The sequence below is a fragment of the Syngnathus floridae genome, chromosome 1, assembly GCF_059516105.1.
Source record: "Syngnathus floridae isolate MCC-2025c chromosome 1, RoL_Sflo_1.0, whole genome shotgun sequence".
NCBI classification, from domain to species: domain Eukaryota; kingdom Metazoa; phylum Chordata; class Actinopteri; order Syngnathiformes; family Syngnathidae; genus Syngnathus; species Syngnathus floridae.
This window is the reverse complement of record NC_142413.1, coordinates 6299875-6315720: the sequence shown is the minus strand read 5'-3', so window position 1 is coordinate 6315720 and position 15846 is coordinate 6299875. Positions and strand designations below refer to the sequence as shown.

The 15846-nt window shown below is 48.0% G+C and overlaps 3 protein-coding genes across 9 annotated transcripts; 2 read left to right on the top strand and 1 right to left on the bottom strand.

The window, feature by feature from the left end:
- The first annotated feature begins 213 nt into the window (after positions 1-213).
- rab1ba (zRAB1B, member RAS oncogene family a) lies at positions 214-4068 on the top strand. The gene is made up of 6 exons (XM_088377497.1): positions 214-567; positions 1485-1557; positions 1629-1724; positions 1808-1903; positions 1983-2114; positions 2426-4068. The coding sequence occupies exons 1-6, from the start codon at positions 554-556 to the stop codon at positions 2618-2620; spliced, it is 606 nt and encodes a 201-aa protein (XP_088233623.1). The 5' UTR covers positions 214-553; the 3' UTR covers positions 2621-4068.
- Positions 4069-4672: 604 nt separating this feature from the next.
- On the bottom strand, positions 4673-9986 carry peli3 (pellino E3 ubiquitin protein ligase family member 3). 5 transcript variants are annotated; one of them, XM_088377286.1, is made up of 7 exons: positions 9798-9986; positions 7605-7805; positions 7138-7267; positions 6932-7033; positions 6641-6853; positions 5809-5997; positions 4673-5609 (listed from the first exon to the last, which is right to left on the bottom strand). In XM_088377286.1, the coding sequence occupies exons 2-7, from the start codon at positions 7775-7777 to the stop codon at positions 4932-4934; spliced, it is 1485 nt and encodes a 494-aa protein (XP_088233412.1). In that variant the 5' UTR covers positions 7778-7805; positions 9798-9986; the 3' UTR covers positions 4673-4931. The 5 variants fall into 5 exon arrangements, with proteins under 5 accessions (XP_088233412.1, XP_088233416.1, XP_088233402.1 ...); XM_088377290.1 differs by having other exon boundaries at positions 4673-5606; positions 7605-7802; positions 9798-9985; XM_088377276.1 differs by having other exon boundaries at positions 7605-7802; positions 9798-9984.
- Positions 9987-10715: 729 nt separating this feature from the next.
- Positions 10716-13963, top strand: rce1a (Ras converting CAAX endopeptidase 1a). Of its 3 annotated transcripts, XM_088377402.1 has the most exons (9): positions 10716-10832; positions 10943-11145; positions 11444-11546; positions 11616-11699; positions 11839-11917; positions 11987-12154; positions 12226-12297; positions 12371-12433; positions 12784-13963. In XM_088377402.1, the coding sequence occupies exons 2-9, from the start codon at positions 11054-11056 to the stop codon at positions 13017-13019; spliced, it is 897 nt and encodes a 298-aa protein (XP_088233528.1). In that variant the 5' UTR covers positions 10716-10832; positions 10943-11053; the 3' UTR covers positions 13020-13963. The 3 variants fall into 3 exon arrangements, with proteins under 3 accessions (XP_088233528.1, XP_088233536.1, XP_088233519.1); XM_088377410.1 differs by having other exon boundaries at positions 10728-11145; positions 13430-13963; XM_088377393.1 differs by having other exon boundaries at positions 10728-11145.
- Positions 13964-15846: the final 1883 nt, after the last annotated feature.

Genomic DNA, 15846 nt, shown 5'->3' with positions numbered 1-15846 from the left:
AGTTTTGACTCGTCTGCTTTGAAAACGAGTTATTTGTCAGTTTGTTTTGTAGCTTCAACTGTATATAATATGAGGTACTCGTACATTTATTTGGGTTGACCGTCATAATGGCCCCCCGAAAGAAGCTATGACTACAATGCGGCCCGCGAATAAAATGAGTTGGACACCTCTGCAGTCAATAAATGTCTACAAATCGTGGGCCGCTTGGTCTGTAACGACACGTCAACCTACGTCACTTCCGCTCATGCGCGATCAGGCACTTGGGGCTTCGACTGACCAACGGTCGCAGAAAGAAGGAAAAGCGAGTCTAACACCGTCACACTAGCGAGAACTCGTCAAATATCACCGGGCCGCAATCCAACGACGAGGAATGAGCATTATATGATCAAATGGTGAGCGAGTAACGGTGACGGGAGCACGAAAAACGTTCATTCGAGTCCCTCGACGACTGAACCTACGAGCCATTTTGCCCGAGTCGGAAGGAAGAAAGAAGGAAAGCAAGGACGGAAGAAAAAAGGAAGTGTCGAGTCTAGGCGGCGACAGCAGTGAGACCATGAATCCCGAATAGTAAGTTTGGACCTGTCGATTCGCTTTCACCTCGTAAGCGGACACGCTCGCTGCTATGCGACTGTTGCCTCGTCCTACGTCGTTGACGTTAATGTCTCGTTAATTCCATGTTCGTTTGACGTCGGCGCTGGCCGACTGGGCGTTTCATCCGGAAGTGTCAGATGACTACCTCGCGAGGATTTGACGCCACAACTAGAACGAAACGCAACACACGTACAACCCAAGTGTTTTCTAAACCGCATTGAATCTAAGCCAATAATTTACATCGAGGAAAAATGTCTGGAAAAAAAAAACTATAAATCTTGACTTAATGAAGGTCCAGTTTCAACTGATGTACACTGATGTGAAAATTTGACCCATTAGCTTCCGTATGCGATTATTGTGCTTTATAAAATACAACCGCTGTACAGGTACACACAAGTTCTTTGGCCCGTCTGCCACCTAGTGGCAGAGTATGGCATTGTGTGCCTGTCACTATACGTCGCTGTCACCGATAGGCAATGAGAAATTAAGTTGGTTAGTTTATTGCCTCATCAGTCATACTTGTCTGCAAAATGAATGAACAGGTGACTCCAACAAAACTTGACTTGTCCATAATAAGCCCGGTGGAGGAAGGTGAGCCGACTGTAGCGGTCGGATAGATGATACTGCAAGTGGCAGATGTTTGATGCCTGAGCAACCAGCCTGAAATGAAACAGAGACACACACCCGCTCTTGTCACCGAATTCCTCCGCGTGCGTGTAAATGCCACACTTGTTCTCTGGTTTCTTCACAACGAACATTGCTCATCGCTAACATTGTCGTTTGTTTCGCTGTTTAATTTTATCGTTGGCCATGAATGATCATAAAATGTCGATGTTGGTAGCCGCGTTGCTAATGAACGCATGGAGATGACTGGTGTGTTTTGCTCCTTCCAGCGACTATCTGTTCAAGCTTCTGCTTATTGGGGACTCCGGAGTTGGCAAATCCTGCCTTTTGCTCCGCTTTGCCGTGAGTGCCGCACCTGTGTCACCAGCCGGGCAAACAGCGTTCTTCTAATCTTATCTTTGCGTTCCTTGCAGGATGACACCTACACGGAGAGTTACATCAGCACCATTGGGGTGGACTTTAAGATCCGAACCATCGAGTTGGATGGCAAGACCATCAAACTGCAGATTGTGAGTACGCAAGCATGCACGCAGCCGCCAACATCGACAAGCGGCCTAATTAGCGTGTTAACGTGTCCCGTACCTCTTATCAGTGGGACACGGCGGGCCAGGAGAGGTTTCGCACTATCACCTCCAGCTACTACCGCGGCGCGCATGGCATCATCGTGGTGTACGACGTGACGGACCAGGTAGGTGATCAGTGAGACTTTGTCTGGTGCCCTCTGGTGGTCTATGAAGTACAAACTTGAGGCGTGACGACCGTCACAGGAGTCTTACAGTAACGTCAAGCAGTGGCTCCAGGAAATCGACCGATATGCCAGCGAAAACGTCAACAAGCTTCTGGTGGGCAACAAGTGTGACCTGACCACAAAGAAAGTGGTGGACTACACAACTGCCAAGGTGGGTCCGCAGCCACACGTTGCGCTCTTCTCTTTATTGGCTCACACGCACCACAAAGGGTGTTTTGACTTTTCCTTCACTTTCCTTGATATGTAAAATTTCCCCCGAAAACAATGACAGCTGATTTTAAAGAAAGTATTTCTGTGTGCCATTGCTGCATTTTTGTTGAAAAGTGTTACTTATTTAAAACTAAAAACAAAACGACGTGTTTGAAAGCAGAGTACCACAGTCCAGTTCAAATAAGTGATGGAAACAGAGTCGAGACCCGCTGGGAATGTTGTCGCCAACGTTTGCTACTCTCCCTCCGGCAGGAGTTTGCCGACTCTTTGTCCATCCCCTTCCTGGAGACGAGCGCCAAGAACGCCACCAACGTGGAACAGGCCTTCATGACCATGGCGGCGGAGATCAAGAAGCGCATGGGCCCCGGGGCCACGGCGGGCGGTGACAGGCCCAATCTGAAAATCGAGAGCACCCCCGTCAGGCAGTCGGGGGGAGGCTGCTGTTAAAGGGGGGCCCAAACTCCCGCCTAATTCCCCACCTTCACCACTGTCTCTGGTGTCAATTGATTCCCACCCCCCTGTGCTTTCCTCTGTGTGCCTCCATCCGTCATCTCCATCTGACCTGGAACCGGCCACATTGTTTTGCTAGAATATCTGATTTTTTTGGATTGCCCCCGGCATCCTCACACAAGGTTGGTTGGGGGGCGGGGCTGGTTTGTTCACTTTGCAAAGTCCACTTGGTCCTTGTCTGTTGCTTCTTTTTTTTTTTTCCAATGCAATTTGACGACACTCCCACACCCTTTTTCTTTTTTTCTGCCCCTTCGCCATTTTATCAGCCCAAATCTGCTTAGTGCACAGGTGCAAGCATCTGGCCGCTTTTGTCCTTGTCCTCTCCGCAACGAGCGCATGCAAACATTTGCGCTTCTGCTGGAGAGGAAAGATTTGCTTGGGCATGTATCAACCCAATCCAAGGCCTCGTGAATTTGTTTCCATCCAGAACCAGGTGGTGGCTCGGCTCTTTGCACTACGAGGGCAAAACAAATTGCTGTCGGTGGGGTCTTCCCATTTGCGATAATCTTCCGTGTGTCTTTGGAGTCCTTCGATTCCACTTTGGTTTCTCGCGTGAGCCGCCGTGCCAGGCTCAGGATGATGTCGCTGAAGTTGAGACATGTTGTCCAACTGAAACTGCTCTTTACTCTTGTCTGTTAGTTGTTTATTTGAGTGCGCTCTAGTATTGATAATGTTGGCTTATGACCAAGGACCTTGAAAAGTTGTGACTACATAGCAAAAAAAGTCTCATTTGTCTTTCCTCTGGCGTTGACGTGCAGTGCCGAACAGAAGCTCGACTTGTAGGCTCGCTGATGCTTTTGAACCATAAGGACGTTTCTGGGACGGACTGGTCTTGGTTTTCCGGACTAGGTATGATCTCTCGACTCGTCTGCAAATGAGTAGAGCAGCGGCTTCTGTTTGAGGACATTGGCGAGGAAGAGCATAAATGTGAATTCTTTTTTGGGTGGGTTAATGTTGTAATGGAGCAGGACTGAGTCAAAACATTCCTGACCTATTTGGACAATTGTCACACCGGTGTCATTCCAGCAGGTGCCGGACATTTAGTGGATGTTGTGCTTTGATGACTGCTTAACTTGTTTCGACTTGCTCTTCTACTGATTTTAACGTTTTCATTGATTATTTACGCAAACTTTGATTCCGTAGTTGTACACGTGTCTCAAAGCAGGTAACGTCCACGGCTTTTGTACACATCTTCATGGACTTGTTTAAAAAAAGAAAACAAGAAAAAAAACAAGTACATGCACACACAAATCTGGCACCTGTCAGTCACTTTTTTGTTTTGCTTGTTCACTTGGTGCTGTCTACTGCTGATTTTTGACAATGTTTGTCTGTACATATTATAAATAACTATATAATAAAATGATGAAAAAGTTCAACAATAGAAATTGTCTTTTTGTAGAAATGGTCCTGTTTTTTTGTTTTGTTTTTTAACACCAGATCTGCTATTGCCACAGCAACCCTGTTTTCTTTATTTCTATCCATTTTTATAGTTGGACCCATTGAATCATAGTTACTTGCTTTTTTTAATCTGTTGAATCTTTAGTTTGATTTGTGATCCCACAAGTCATCTTGTTTTCACTTAAAGGCCATTTGACCATTACGCAAGTTTGCAATTGACACTAACTCCCACCCAGTTGGTCTTGGATGTACTAAGTAGGGATGTTCAAACGACCTTTAACCTCCTATGTGTAAAATTTCCTGACTAAAAAATGTAAATTACGGCATTTATTTCTAAAGCAAATGATTCAAACTGCAATAATTTAATGCCAACTGCTACTGAGGAGATTTACTTACTAGCTTTTGTTTACTTGATGTATCACTGGACAACTATTGATACATTCAAATGAGCCTGGTAGTTGTTTTCTCTTATTTCCTCTCTTGTTCTTCTGCTGACCTTGAGTTATTTTTAGCATGGTGGGGCGTGTGGGGTACAGCTTGAAGTTGTGCGGCATAATCAGCACCTACCTTACAAAACTTGACATCATCTGGTGATGTTCGTGACACACAAATCAGTGTCACACTCATGTCCACATAATTTATTTACAAATTTTGCAAACAGACACACACAATGTACCACGTGGTCCCTCAGTCTGGCTTTCACGTGTTAAAAAGGAATTGCATTTGTTTGTTTTTATTGTTGGAACAAATGAATTGTCTTTGATTTCAATGAAGAAAGATGATTCGGGGATATGAGCGTGGTGACGGAGCAAACCAAAGTGATGTGTTCAGATGCGGCGTCATGATGGCTTCAGTCGACGGGGCCTTGGAAGATGAGTTTAATGTGTCCCCGCTCTCCCGTCAACCAGGTCCCGCAGAAGGGGCAGGCGGCGTGGAAGGCGTGCGTGCCGTGCGGCAGCGGGATCTGACTCCATCCCGCCGCTGTCTTTTGGGAGCAAACGTGGCCGCAGGGGCAGAAAGCATGGGTGGGCGCTCCGGCGTCCAGATACAAGCCCCCCTCGCAGCCCAGCCACAGCGGCACGTAGGGTCCCACCCGCCTGCACATGGGGCACTCCCTCTCGCCCGTGGGGGCCGGGGCCGTGCCCCCTGGCCCAGCGGGGCTTTTCTCCTTGCGGTAGCCCCAGTTGTGGTAGCCGTGCACGTGGCCGCAGTTGACGTACACCCAGGGCTGTTTCTTGTCCACGATTTCGCGCTGGGCCAAGCTGGGGAAGGCCAGGGTGTTGAAGCCCACGGGGCACTGCGGCCGAGCGGCGTTCAGCCCCTGGCGCAGGGACTCCAGCTGCTTGAGGGTGGGTGTGCGGCGCAGGCCGCTGGGAGTCCGCCACAGCAGCGTAGCCCCGCACAGGTCGATCAGGGAGCCGTCCTGGAGGGTGTTGGACTCGTTGTCCACCTGCGTCGAGGAAAGATCAGCGAGTTGAAAGCCGTCGGTTGTCCAAATCCTGCTGGTCCGCGCTCGTAAGACAAACTGCTACGTGATGATAAAAGCAACACAGTGGAAAATAAAAACGTCTTATAAATCGGACACATTGTTGTTAACCACCTTGCCATATTTGAAGGATTCGATAGTTCCTATATTGTCAAGTATATCAAACAAGCCCTGACCAGCTTGTAGCTCCGCCCCTGCTTATGACACTCTCCTAACGCCACACATTGCCATCAATCCGTACCAATTTTCCCCTCTGCTGTGCCGATCGGGTCTCCCTCAGGGCAAAGACATTGCCGCAGACGGAAATTTCCCTCCAGACGCCCGGAGCCGGCTCGGATACAAAGTCGCCGGCCGGGTGCATGACCAGCACGCCGTTGGTGGTCAGTCCATCCATCAAGCCGTCCGACGTCCTCCACTTGGCGGCACGTTCCTGCCGAGAGGTGGAGGAAAACATGTACGTCAAGGTGAGGAGGAAACATGGGAAGGGAAGATGGTGGAGGTGGATGACAGGTGGGTGCCCTTGTATTTAGTCCTGTGCTGTAGTGACTCATGCCGAAAGGTTCACCCACGCCTGAGAATAAACTCATTCAAATGAGCTCTCAATCAAAGCAAAACATTTTGTGCACAAATTGCAGGGACCAGAGCCATGTCATGGTTGGCGCAGAATTGAAAGGCGCGGCTCGTCTGCGTGCGTGCGTGCGTGCGTGCGCCTCTGATGAATTTTGCATAGATTGATGTCATGCTGACTTGAGAAAGCTATTATTAGATCAGTGCCGCTGTCACGTGTCACCCTTTCAACAAATGGATGAAGCCTCTTTTTGTTGACTAGTTCTAGCTACCAAACTGTTCCTTGGCGTAAGGTTGACTGCCAAACTTCGGATCGCGAGTCAAATCCCCCAAAAAATCCATTAATTGACGGCTCGTAACTGGAGAAATTTCCAAGTGAGTCGAGCGCATCCTGATTTCGACATGAGATAGCAGCCATTTGTACAGGCACAGTTGGCTTCGCCATCAATCTTCATCAATGACGCGAATGAGTTGCAATCACACGGCCATGAGAATGCCTCACTCACCCCCAAGAAGATGTTTTTGGAGGAGTCAAAGCCGGCGGCGTATATGCGGGCCGTGTAGGGGGCGTTGCGCTCGCACATGATGCGGCAGGCGTAACGGGAGATGGTGCTCTGCGCCGACTGACCTGCGCCCCCCTCCCCGCCGGCGCAGCCGCCGCCCCCGCCGGATGTGTCCGTCACCACAAAATCGATCATGCTCTCCGTGGAGCGGCCGATCTGGCGGGAAACAAATGCGACGAGTCACTCAGATTTGTCGGACGCTCCCGTCACGCGTTGCGTGCTTGTCACACTCACCTGGAACATGTCGGTGTTTGTGTCATGCGTGTACTCCACAATGACCGAGTGGCTACGAGAGAGCGTGTATGAGATGCTGTGCTGGCTTTTGTTGCTGAGTGCCTGCCAGAGAAAATAACAAGCGTCCAGCATCGTGCTCAAGCCAAGGCAACTTCAATCTTCCCGCTTTGGTAAAAGCAAAATGCTCCGGGTGTTGTGTTAGTTACCTTGGACACAAGAGGTGTTGAGATGTTGTGGATGACATCAGGTTTGACCCCATTGGCTTTTGGTCTCTTATAAAGGGCCAGGCGACTCCTCCTGCGACCTTTGTCTCCGCTGGCCAGCGAGCCATTGTGCCTGCAAAAGATGGCACAAACTATCAAGTCCCAAACAGTAATTGAACCTTTTTTCAAGTTCCAAATTTCCATCCTGTGTCCACCATGACATCACTGCAAAAAGGGCTACGATGCGTAATGGACCTCTGGAGTTTTGCTTAAACAAATAGCTCTGACCCGAGGAGTTCTCCAGAGGTCAATCTCGGGGGCCCCTATTGTTGAATTTGTACAATGCAAGTTGAAAACAATTTTATCTGGCTAAACTCCGAAAAAGCTGGAATCATTGTCTCATTTGGATGCGCTCTAAACAAGCGAACCTCATCAGCGACAAACCGTAATCACAAATTTGGGCGTCTCACCCCAAGACGATGAGCTCGCCGTACGTGACGGTCTCCCTGTCATCGGGAAAGACTTCGTCCGGAAGCTGAGAGCTGGAGCCCAAAGGGGGCGAGGGCTGGCTCTTGTTGCAGGATGGGCGCAGCTCCAGCGACGGGGGGGGACACAGTGCCTCGGAGCTACCCTCCAAAACCATGCCCACTGGCCACCACCGGGGACTGCTGCTGGGGAGGAGGAGGGGCACACAGTCAGCACCTCAGCGTCTCTTCTGCCGTGCACAGCACCTCCACTCAGAAGCATGACGAGCCACAAACAGACGGTAGACACTTTATCCTCCTTGTAAGCCGATCAGACAGTCATCGCGATTTCCTGTTCAACAGTAAGGCGACCACGTCGAAATGTGACCATGAACGCAACTACGGGTGACCTCTTATTATGTTCGATTGGATGAAGAAGAGCTGAGAAGATCTTCACCGTCAGAGGACGGCCAGTCGGAGGCCATTTTATTAGCCTGCCTGGAAATTGGAGGGGGGGGGGGCAAAGGAGGAGCCCGGACAAGAACGCATCCAAGCCTTCCTTTGTGACGCTGACATGCTGCTATTCCCACGATGGTTGCACAAATGCCATCTGCTCGTGGGGGGAGAGGAGGGATGGAAGGCGGCAAAAGGTGATTGTGCGTTTCCCCACAAAAACACCAAAGGAAAGGGAGAAGCGTGAGGGAGACGAGGCGCGAGCTCGGCCTTGCAAGGCTTTCCTCGTGTGCGTACGACGGCAACAGCCAGGGTGATGGATGGCCACGCTTTTTTCTAATCAAGCCACTGTCGTGTCTCGGGGGTGGGAAAGGGAGGATGAAATAGACAAGACAAAGGAAGAGGAGAGCCACTCAGAAAGTCCTCTTTTGTTAAAGCCATCCCAAATACAAAGCAAGCCGTGGAAATTTACTCTGCAACCAGGTGACAAACGACGTGACATAGTACTTCTCCTGACCTTGAATGGAAATAGAAAACGCGTTTACATTTCATAGCATCAAGCGTGCATGTGTGTCTGTTGCACATTATGTAAGATGAAGACTGCTACGTGCCTCCCACACAATTCTCGTTTCTCTGGAAAGCTCCGAATTTCAGCATTTCTCGCACCGCTGACTAGCAGGATGAAAAGACGCCAGGCCTGAAGAAACAAACTTTGGGTAATAAAAAATGGATGCCAGACAAGTAAAAGGTCAAAGGTCATCAAGTACGTAAGAGGACTTGGAAATGTCCGCATTGGCTGGAACCTCGGTCAAAGCTAGCTGCTGTTTATTTCTCTTGTTGAACTTTCAGGGCCAAGCTGACGAGAAGAACACCCAAACGTTTGTCGTCACAAAGTTTTCATCGCACGAGAAGCATCCCTGGTGTTGCCGTGGTGATCAGGATCCTCCTTTGTGACTAAAAACAGTCTTCTCCTTTATTTTCAGGCTTTGTCGTGCCACTCCTTGCTGAAGTTTGCACAGAAAAGCGCAACCAAAGAGACTTGCACGCAAACTATGTTGACTTAAGAACAGCCCTCACTGGCTTAAATGCAAAAAGCAAAGACAGCATTTCCCTTCTTTTCACTGGGGACGGATCATTTGAGATACAAATTTGGGTTGCTGGTGAAGCCAAGGAATACATACAACTCGTATCTCAAGGTGCCAAGAACCACATTTTCCGCCCTTCGTGTCAGCAGTGTGGTCCTGAGCATTGACAGGAGCAGCATCAGCCGTTTTGAGCACATTTGATCCTCAAGACCAAGCCCACAAAACGTCCTCCTCGTCATTCTCAAAAGATGATGATAAGGGGGAGGAGGAGAGGGATGGAGTCACTTGATCGATAGGCCATTAAACGCCTGTGACGACGACAAGGGCGTCCAGTGAGCTTTTTGTCTTCACAAGTCTTCTACGACTGACTGGCTTAACATGTGCAGACGCTTCCTTTGTTTTTGTACAAGCGGCCTGCCACGCACGCACGCGCGCGCACGCTGGGGATTCCGTTTCCAAAAAACATCAGCACGCGCGCATGCATACACCCCCACCCAAAAGAGCAGCTGCAATTCCGGATGCGACAAGACATGAATGCGACGTTAATGTCGGGCACAAATGGAGCCGATGACAGCCAGGCCGCCGCTGAGCTGCCATTTGCTTTCGCGGACGCCCTCTGCCACAGTGGCACAAAAACAAACGCGTCAAACGACTCACGTACGCGCTGAGCTTTTCCAACGGGAATCGCAAAACGCTTTGGAATTCCTCCTTGTGAATTGGGGCTCCTGACAGTCCACGTCAGTCCCGCCTAGAGGGAAGAAGGGACGTGAGGATCAAGAGCCCCTCGCTCGCTCGCTCGCTCGCTCGCTCGTTCGCCCACTCACTCACTCTCTCCTCTCCTGGAGAGATGGGGAAATTGGTGTTGCGTTCAAAGAAGTCGGTAAATTCCGATTTATAAATACGCGGCCGAAAGCTTGTTTATCTTCGCGTGCTTGAGCCTAACCCAGCGGTCATCGGGCAGTAGGCGGGGGACACCCTAAACCGATTTCCAACCAATCACAGGGCACACAGACGAACAACCATCCGTACTCGCACTCACAGTGCTCAATCAGCCGACCATGCATGTTTTTGGGAAGTGAGAGGAAACACAAGTGCCTGCAGAAGAAAACTCACGCAGGCACAAGGAGAACCTGCAAACTCCACACGGGGAGGGCTAGAGGTGGAATCGAACCGGCACCCTCTTAACTGTGATGCGGACGAGCTAATCAATGCTCCACTGAGCCACCTCTAGTTAAGTCATGTTGAATAAAACCAATAAAACGAAAATCAATATATTTGTCAATTTTCTGAACTCAGGGCCCGGGCGTTATTATTTATTATTATTATTATCATTATTATTATTATTACTATTACTATTACGATTATTATTATTATTATTATTATTATTATTATTATTATTATTATTATTATTATACAGTATAACTTACGTCAAAGTATTTTTTTTTTTTGGAAGTAGCATGATACCAAAATTGTTTGGGATGTTTTTTAAATTCCTCACAGCTCTACATAATTTCATTTGATCAGAATTTCTCACTCAGCCGTCCATTTCCGGAAAATTGTGCTGCGCACTTATGGCCAGCAGGTGGCAGTGCTGTCAACTGCCCAAAGGCAAAGAGGAAGCAGACCGATGACGGTATCGACCAGCGTCCGAGAAAGTAGCCGTTTAGCTAATAACGTCAACTAATGTGCCGAAAAGGTCGTATGCACTATTTTCGTATCCTCTTCGTTGTTTAGTTGATCGAGTTGAATCTTCTATTTGGTCTCACAGCTATTTTTTGCGTTGATACATATCCGATTTTTATTCAGACACGAAAGCCGCCCGATCGTAGTTGGAGGAAAACATGTCCTGTTCAGATTGAAATGGAAAAACATCAGATACAGGACACATCGGGGGGGAGATCGTAATTGACTTGCAGTATGAACATAGCCGTAGTGTCGGTGTTGTCCTGTCTGCTGCTCGCCTGCTCTTACGTTGGAAGTTTGTACGTGTGGAGGAGTGAGCTGCCCAGGTAGGTCGTTAGATGGTGTGAGTGTGTTGACTTCCCAAATGATGTCCGAACAGTACACTAAAATAGCCAGTAGTAGAAAGTACTTCTCCAAACCACGATGCCTTTTTGTAATGTTTAATTATACCGATATTTCGCGTCACTTTAGCCTTAACTCAATTAGAATCGCACGTACTGCGATTTTTTAAATGAATGTTGTTTTGTCCAAACTGCTGTAGCACTTTCTTCCTTCCGCTAGGGATCAAAAGGGTGTGTGTTTTTGTTTGTTTGTTTGTTTATTTATTTTTTTATTTATTGTCAGGGACCACCCGACTGTCATCAAGCGGCGGTTCACCAGCGTGTTAATCGTCTCAGGCGCGTCGCCTCTTTTTGTGTGGGCATGGAGGGAATTCACAGGCATCAGGGTAAGTGGGTTGAAGATGGAGAGTTATTGTGGCTTGGTCCAGTTCTATCACTTTGCGTGTGTATCTCAGATGGGGCCATCACTTCTGGCGATCATGGGGATCCGCTTTGAAGGCTTTGTCCCTGCTGTCATCTTTCCTCTACTGCTGACCATGGTAAGATGGCACAAGTCCAAACGTCAAAGCGTGTTAAGATGGGATTTCCATTTTGGGACTCCACTAAGGTGAAAGCCAGGTGTTATAGAAGTTAAAATGAAATAAAAGTATACCTAAAAATAACTCAAATGTACTGTAGGTCCTCTTTCTGGGCCCCCTGACGCAGTTGGCTATGGACTGTCCCTGGAGCCTCGTGGACGGCATCCGGGTGGCCCTCGGTGAGTTGGCGCATGTGACTTTTTGCTGGGAACGTTGACATGTTGAGTTTAGACAATTCCGTCTCGCAGACCCGTACTTCTGGGTGGTGTGCTTCAGTGACATGCGCTGGTTGAGGAACCAGGTGGTGGCTCCGTTAACAGAGGAGCTGGTGTTCAGGGCCTGCATGCTGCCCATGTTGGTGCCCTGCTTTGGCCCGGCTCTCGCCATCCTTACGTGCCCGCTCTTCTTTGGAGTGGGTGAGTTGAGCCGAGAAGAGAGCAAAAAAGTTCTCTTTACTTTACGAAGACGTGTTGTTGTTGTCTTGCAGCTCACTTCCATCACGTGATTGAGCTGCTGCGTTTTCGGCAGGGGACGCTGTCAGGAATCGTCCTTTCAGCAGGCGAGTCATATTCTGCCCATCCTCTGACACACGACGATGCTAATCTTATAACCATTGTCTCGTCCAACCGCAGTGTTCCAGTTTTCCTACACAGCCGTGTTTGGGGCCTACACAGCCTTCGTCTTGATGAGAACAGGTAAGAAATGTTCAGTACTGTCACCCCGCGCAGATACACAGCGGTGAAAACCCCCAAAAACTAATAAGATCAATAACTCAGTAGCTCACAAAACAGAACATTGCACATGAGTAGCAAAGAAGGGAGCAATAAAAGTAGAAAAGTGAGAAATGAATAACAAGAACAGTAAGTAATAATTGAAGGTCGATTATTATTTTATGAATAAGAATTAATAGCAGAAGACGACAAAATGAAGTGGATTAAATAAATGTAAACGAGGCGGCGTCTCTGTTTTTTCATCTTCACAAGGATGTTGTGTGTGCGCGACGGTTGTGAGTTTCCATCCACTCGTGCGTCTCCCTTGTTTCCAGGTCACCTGGTGGGTCCGGTACTCTGCCACTCCTTCTGTAACTACATGGGTTTCCCCGCCATCAGTGCGGCTCTGGAGCACCCCCATCGTCACACTGTCCTTTCGTCTTACCTGTTGGGGGTCCTCCTCTTCTTCCTTTTCCTCTTCCCCTTCACCGACCCGTCCTACTATGTCCCCCCCACACCGCTGTGCACCTTGGCCTCTTCCTCCGGCAGCCTCTGCCTCGCCTCGTCTTGATCCTGGCCTGTTTCTCTCCCTCCCTCTGTCCGTCTGTCCGTCCGTCCGTCCGTCTGTCTGTCTGTCCTCTACCTTACTCCAAGATGAAGACAATACAAAGCTCAGGTCTGCAATACTGCAATGGCGACCACTACTTTGTTTACATTCACAATCATCCCCAATAGGGAACATCAGCGGTGCTTTTGGCAGCAAGAACTTTAAGAAAGAAAAAGCGCAAAACACTCTATAAGCTAAACTTGTACTGTGAAGACAACATTGACTGATTGAGCAATAGAAAATCATGAGCATTTTATTTCCTGAGTAAAGGTGGTGGTGAGTGTTTGCTGTTGTGGTCTTTGTGTGAGGCTAACACTAGAAGGCATCAGAGAGCGTTCCATTTTTTGTTGTTGTTTTTTTCCGGTCCATTACAGAGAAACACTATTCATCAAGAGCTGTGTTGCAGCTGCTGGCTGATTTATGGTACAGTTTGAAGAGGCTTTTCTGTGCCAAGATAAACATTTGCTGGAAATAAAATTAGATAGTCCAACCTTTCCCCCTAAGTGGCACCTGTCGCACATCATTATGCCACCTCCTAAAACGCCGTCACTCGATTTCCCCTCTGTCCTTGGCTTCCTTTTGACTTGTACTTCACTGTCACCGACCACTTTTGTATAAATGATCAGGTAGGAAAGACAAACACTGAAATGTGATTTTTGCTTGCTTCGGGTGTGATGTAAAGCGTGAAAAGCAGAGGAATCTCTTTTTGCAAAGCTTGAGCAGCTCTCGTATTTTTCTAGAGGCAATAGAGAAATTTCAAATGTGCTCATCAACAATGAGTCCAGGTTGTCTTTTTTTTCCCTTGTGATGAGTGCAGGGAATGTGAATGGATCGCAACACTCTTTGACATAAATAATCCTTATCTGTAAAAAAAAGTTTGTGAATAAATTTTATACATGTCGTCATGATTTTTTTCCCCACCGATGACATCTCTTATCTGAAAAGATAGCTTCACGGCTGGTCTTAATTCATGTCAATTTGAAGCGCTTGCTATTTTCTACCTTTGTTACATTTTCCGCATTGTTTACTTAATCTCGGTCCCCTCAGTTGGCTCGCTTGACATGCGAGGCCAAGCTAGTGCATTTGCAAATCTATCTAGCCTGAGCTCCAATGTGTTGCGTCATTGTTGCGACTGAGTGGAAAAAACAAATAGTGACAACATAAATATAATTGTGCCAATGTTTTTCCTCACTTTGTGTTATTGCTTTGCGTAGCCGTTCGCTCTTCTCATGCTCCAGATGGACCGCTCCAAAGCAATCAATCAAACGCGGAATGTGGGGACCTCATAATTGTCTTGCGTGTTTCTCGGCCGATATTAGATGTAAAAAGCTGAAAGTGGGCAGATTAAAAAACAAAAAAAGTCTGTTTTACATCTCCTCGGGCTTTTTCGCGTTGAGTTGGAAGATTGAGTTAATTTCCTCCTGATTGTTGTTGCTTCCTAAAAGAACCATAGCGCTGCTTGCTGGGTTAGCATTAGCTAAAAGGCCTACAAAGGCATTTTGGCCTCACGTGGGGCTGACTTGAGGAGTCGACCCTGGGGATGCGGGGGTGTACTTTCAAAAGTGTCTAAACAAAGAAGAAAAAAAACTTTCCAGACAGCCAGTCACTGTATGTACAGCTGCTTTATTTTGGCAATATGCTTTTATAGCAGCCTGGACTGCAATGAATAGTTAACGACAAAGGGTCCTTGCCCTTTGACCTATCGGTGACGCGACATCCCTAAAAGAAAAAGAAAGCAGGTTTTTATTGCGCGTGAAAGCGTCATCTGTCGTCATGGAATTTTGTCAACCTCAAGTGCAGCTTGTTCCCACAAAACTGGAGCATCTGTCAATGTTAGGAGAAGAGTACTCAGCTCCTCTTTGTTGTCCATTTTGTCCCCTTGTATGAAAATCTTCAATGTCAGCCAGCTTCTTTCCCACTTGTTTGTGCTCTCGCACCGTTATCATGAACGATCCCGCATATTTTGAAACACTCGAGCTTTGCTGGAGACGTGATGAGAATGTGGACGATTGAAACGACCGCACTTGAGAGCTTTCCAGCTTCACAAGTTACCAGTGGAGAAAGCAGCTGCAGGTCACTTTGGAATACAACTGCAAGGAATGCTGGCCACAAAGTCAGCAGTGTTGATCTTCCCTCTGGGGGGGCAACAACGCAATTCTTGAGGTACTTGAGCTGGTTGTTGATTTTATTACGTTAGGCCATAAAGGTTCTCGGGTAAATGGCTGCAAATTTACATTTGGGTGCCCTTGTTGCGGGTATTTTTAGAGCTTAAGTTGACTGGAACTGGAAGGGATTGGGGGAGGGGGCTCTCCTTGCTGCTATAAATACAATGATGCTGAGAAAAGGCAGCAAGTCCCTCACTGACATAGACATACAAATACAGACATATATGGCACTAGCCCTGCAGACACCCTCCTTCCTTACCTCCCTCCCTCCCTCCCTCCCTCCTTTTGACCTCCACTTCCTGTTGTGTTTCGGGGAAAGGCCCATTTAGAGCGTGAGAATGTTTTGGGGTCAATCAGCCTTAGCCCAGTGGTATTTGAAGTACTGGGAATGCTTGTGTACGTATAAGAATAAGGAGGTTTGCGCCATCAAGGGCTTCGGGGGGGTAGGGCACTGATGTTGTTGATTCCCAAGCGCTGTTTCTTGCCGATTGACGTGTTGGAGTTGCATCCCAATTTGTGTATCCTCTGCCACGAAATGAAATTCTAGCTAGCTTGCCTTGATGCTCTCACGCTGGGCACTCCATCGTCATTCCAGCTCATCTTCTACCATCACGCCTTTCAAACAA

Coding starts and splice junctions, on each gene's coding strand:
- rab1ba (XM_088377497.1), top strand. Junction 1,725..1,807: donor AGACCATCAAACTGCAGATT/GTGAGTACGCAA, acceptor ACCTCTTATCAG/TGGGACACGGCGGGCCAGGA. Junction 1,904..1,982: donor TGTACGACGTGACGGACCAG/GTAGGTGATCAG, acceptor CGACCGTCACAG/GAGTCTTACAGTAACGTCAA.
- peli3 (XM_088377286.1), bottom strand. CDS start 7,777: ATGGTTTTGGAGGGTAGCTCCGAGGCACTGTGTCCCCCCCCGTCGCTG. Junction 7,268..7,604: donor GGCGAGCTCATCGTCTTGGG/GTGAGACGCCCA, acceptor CATCTTTTGCAG/GCACAATGGCTCGCTGGCCA. Junction 5,610..5,808: donor CACAGCAGAGGGGAAAATTG/GTACGGATTGAT, acceptor ATCATCACGTAG/CAGTTTGTCTTACGAGCGCG.
- rce1a (XM_088377402.1), top strand. CDS start 11,054: ATGAACATAGCCGTAGTGTCGGTGTTGTCCTGTCTGCTGCTCGCCTGC. Junction 11,700..11,838: donor TTCCTCTACTGCTGACCATG/GTAAGATGGCAC, acceptor AATGTACTGTAG/GTCCTCTTTCTGGGCCCCCT. Junction 12,155..12,225: donor CCCGCTCTTCTTTGGAGTGG/GTGAGTTGAGCC, acceptor GTTGTCTTGCAG/CTCACTTCCATCACGTGATT.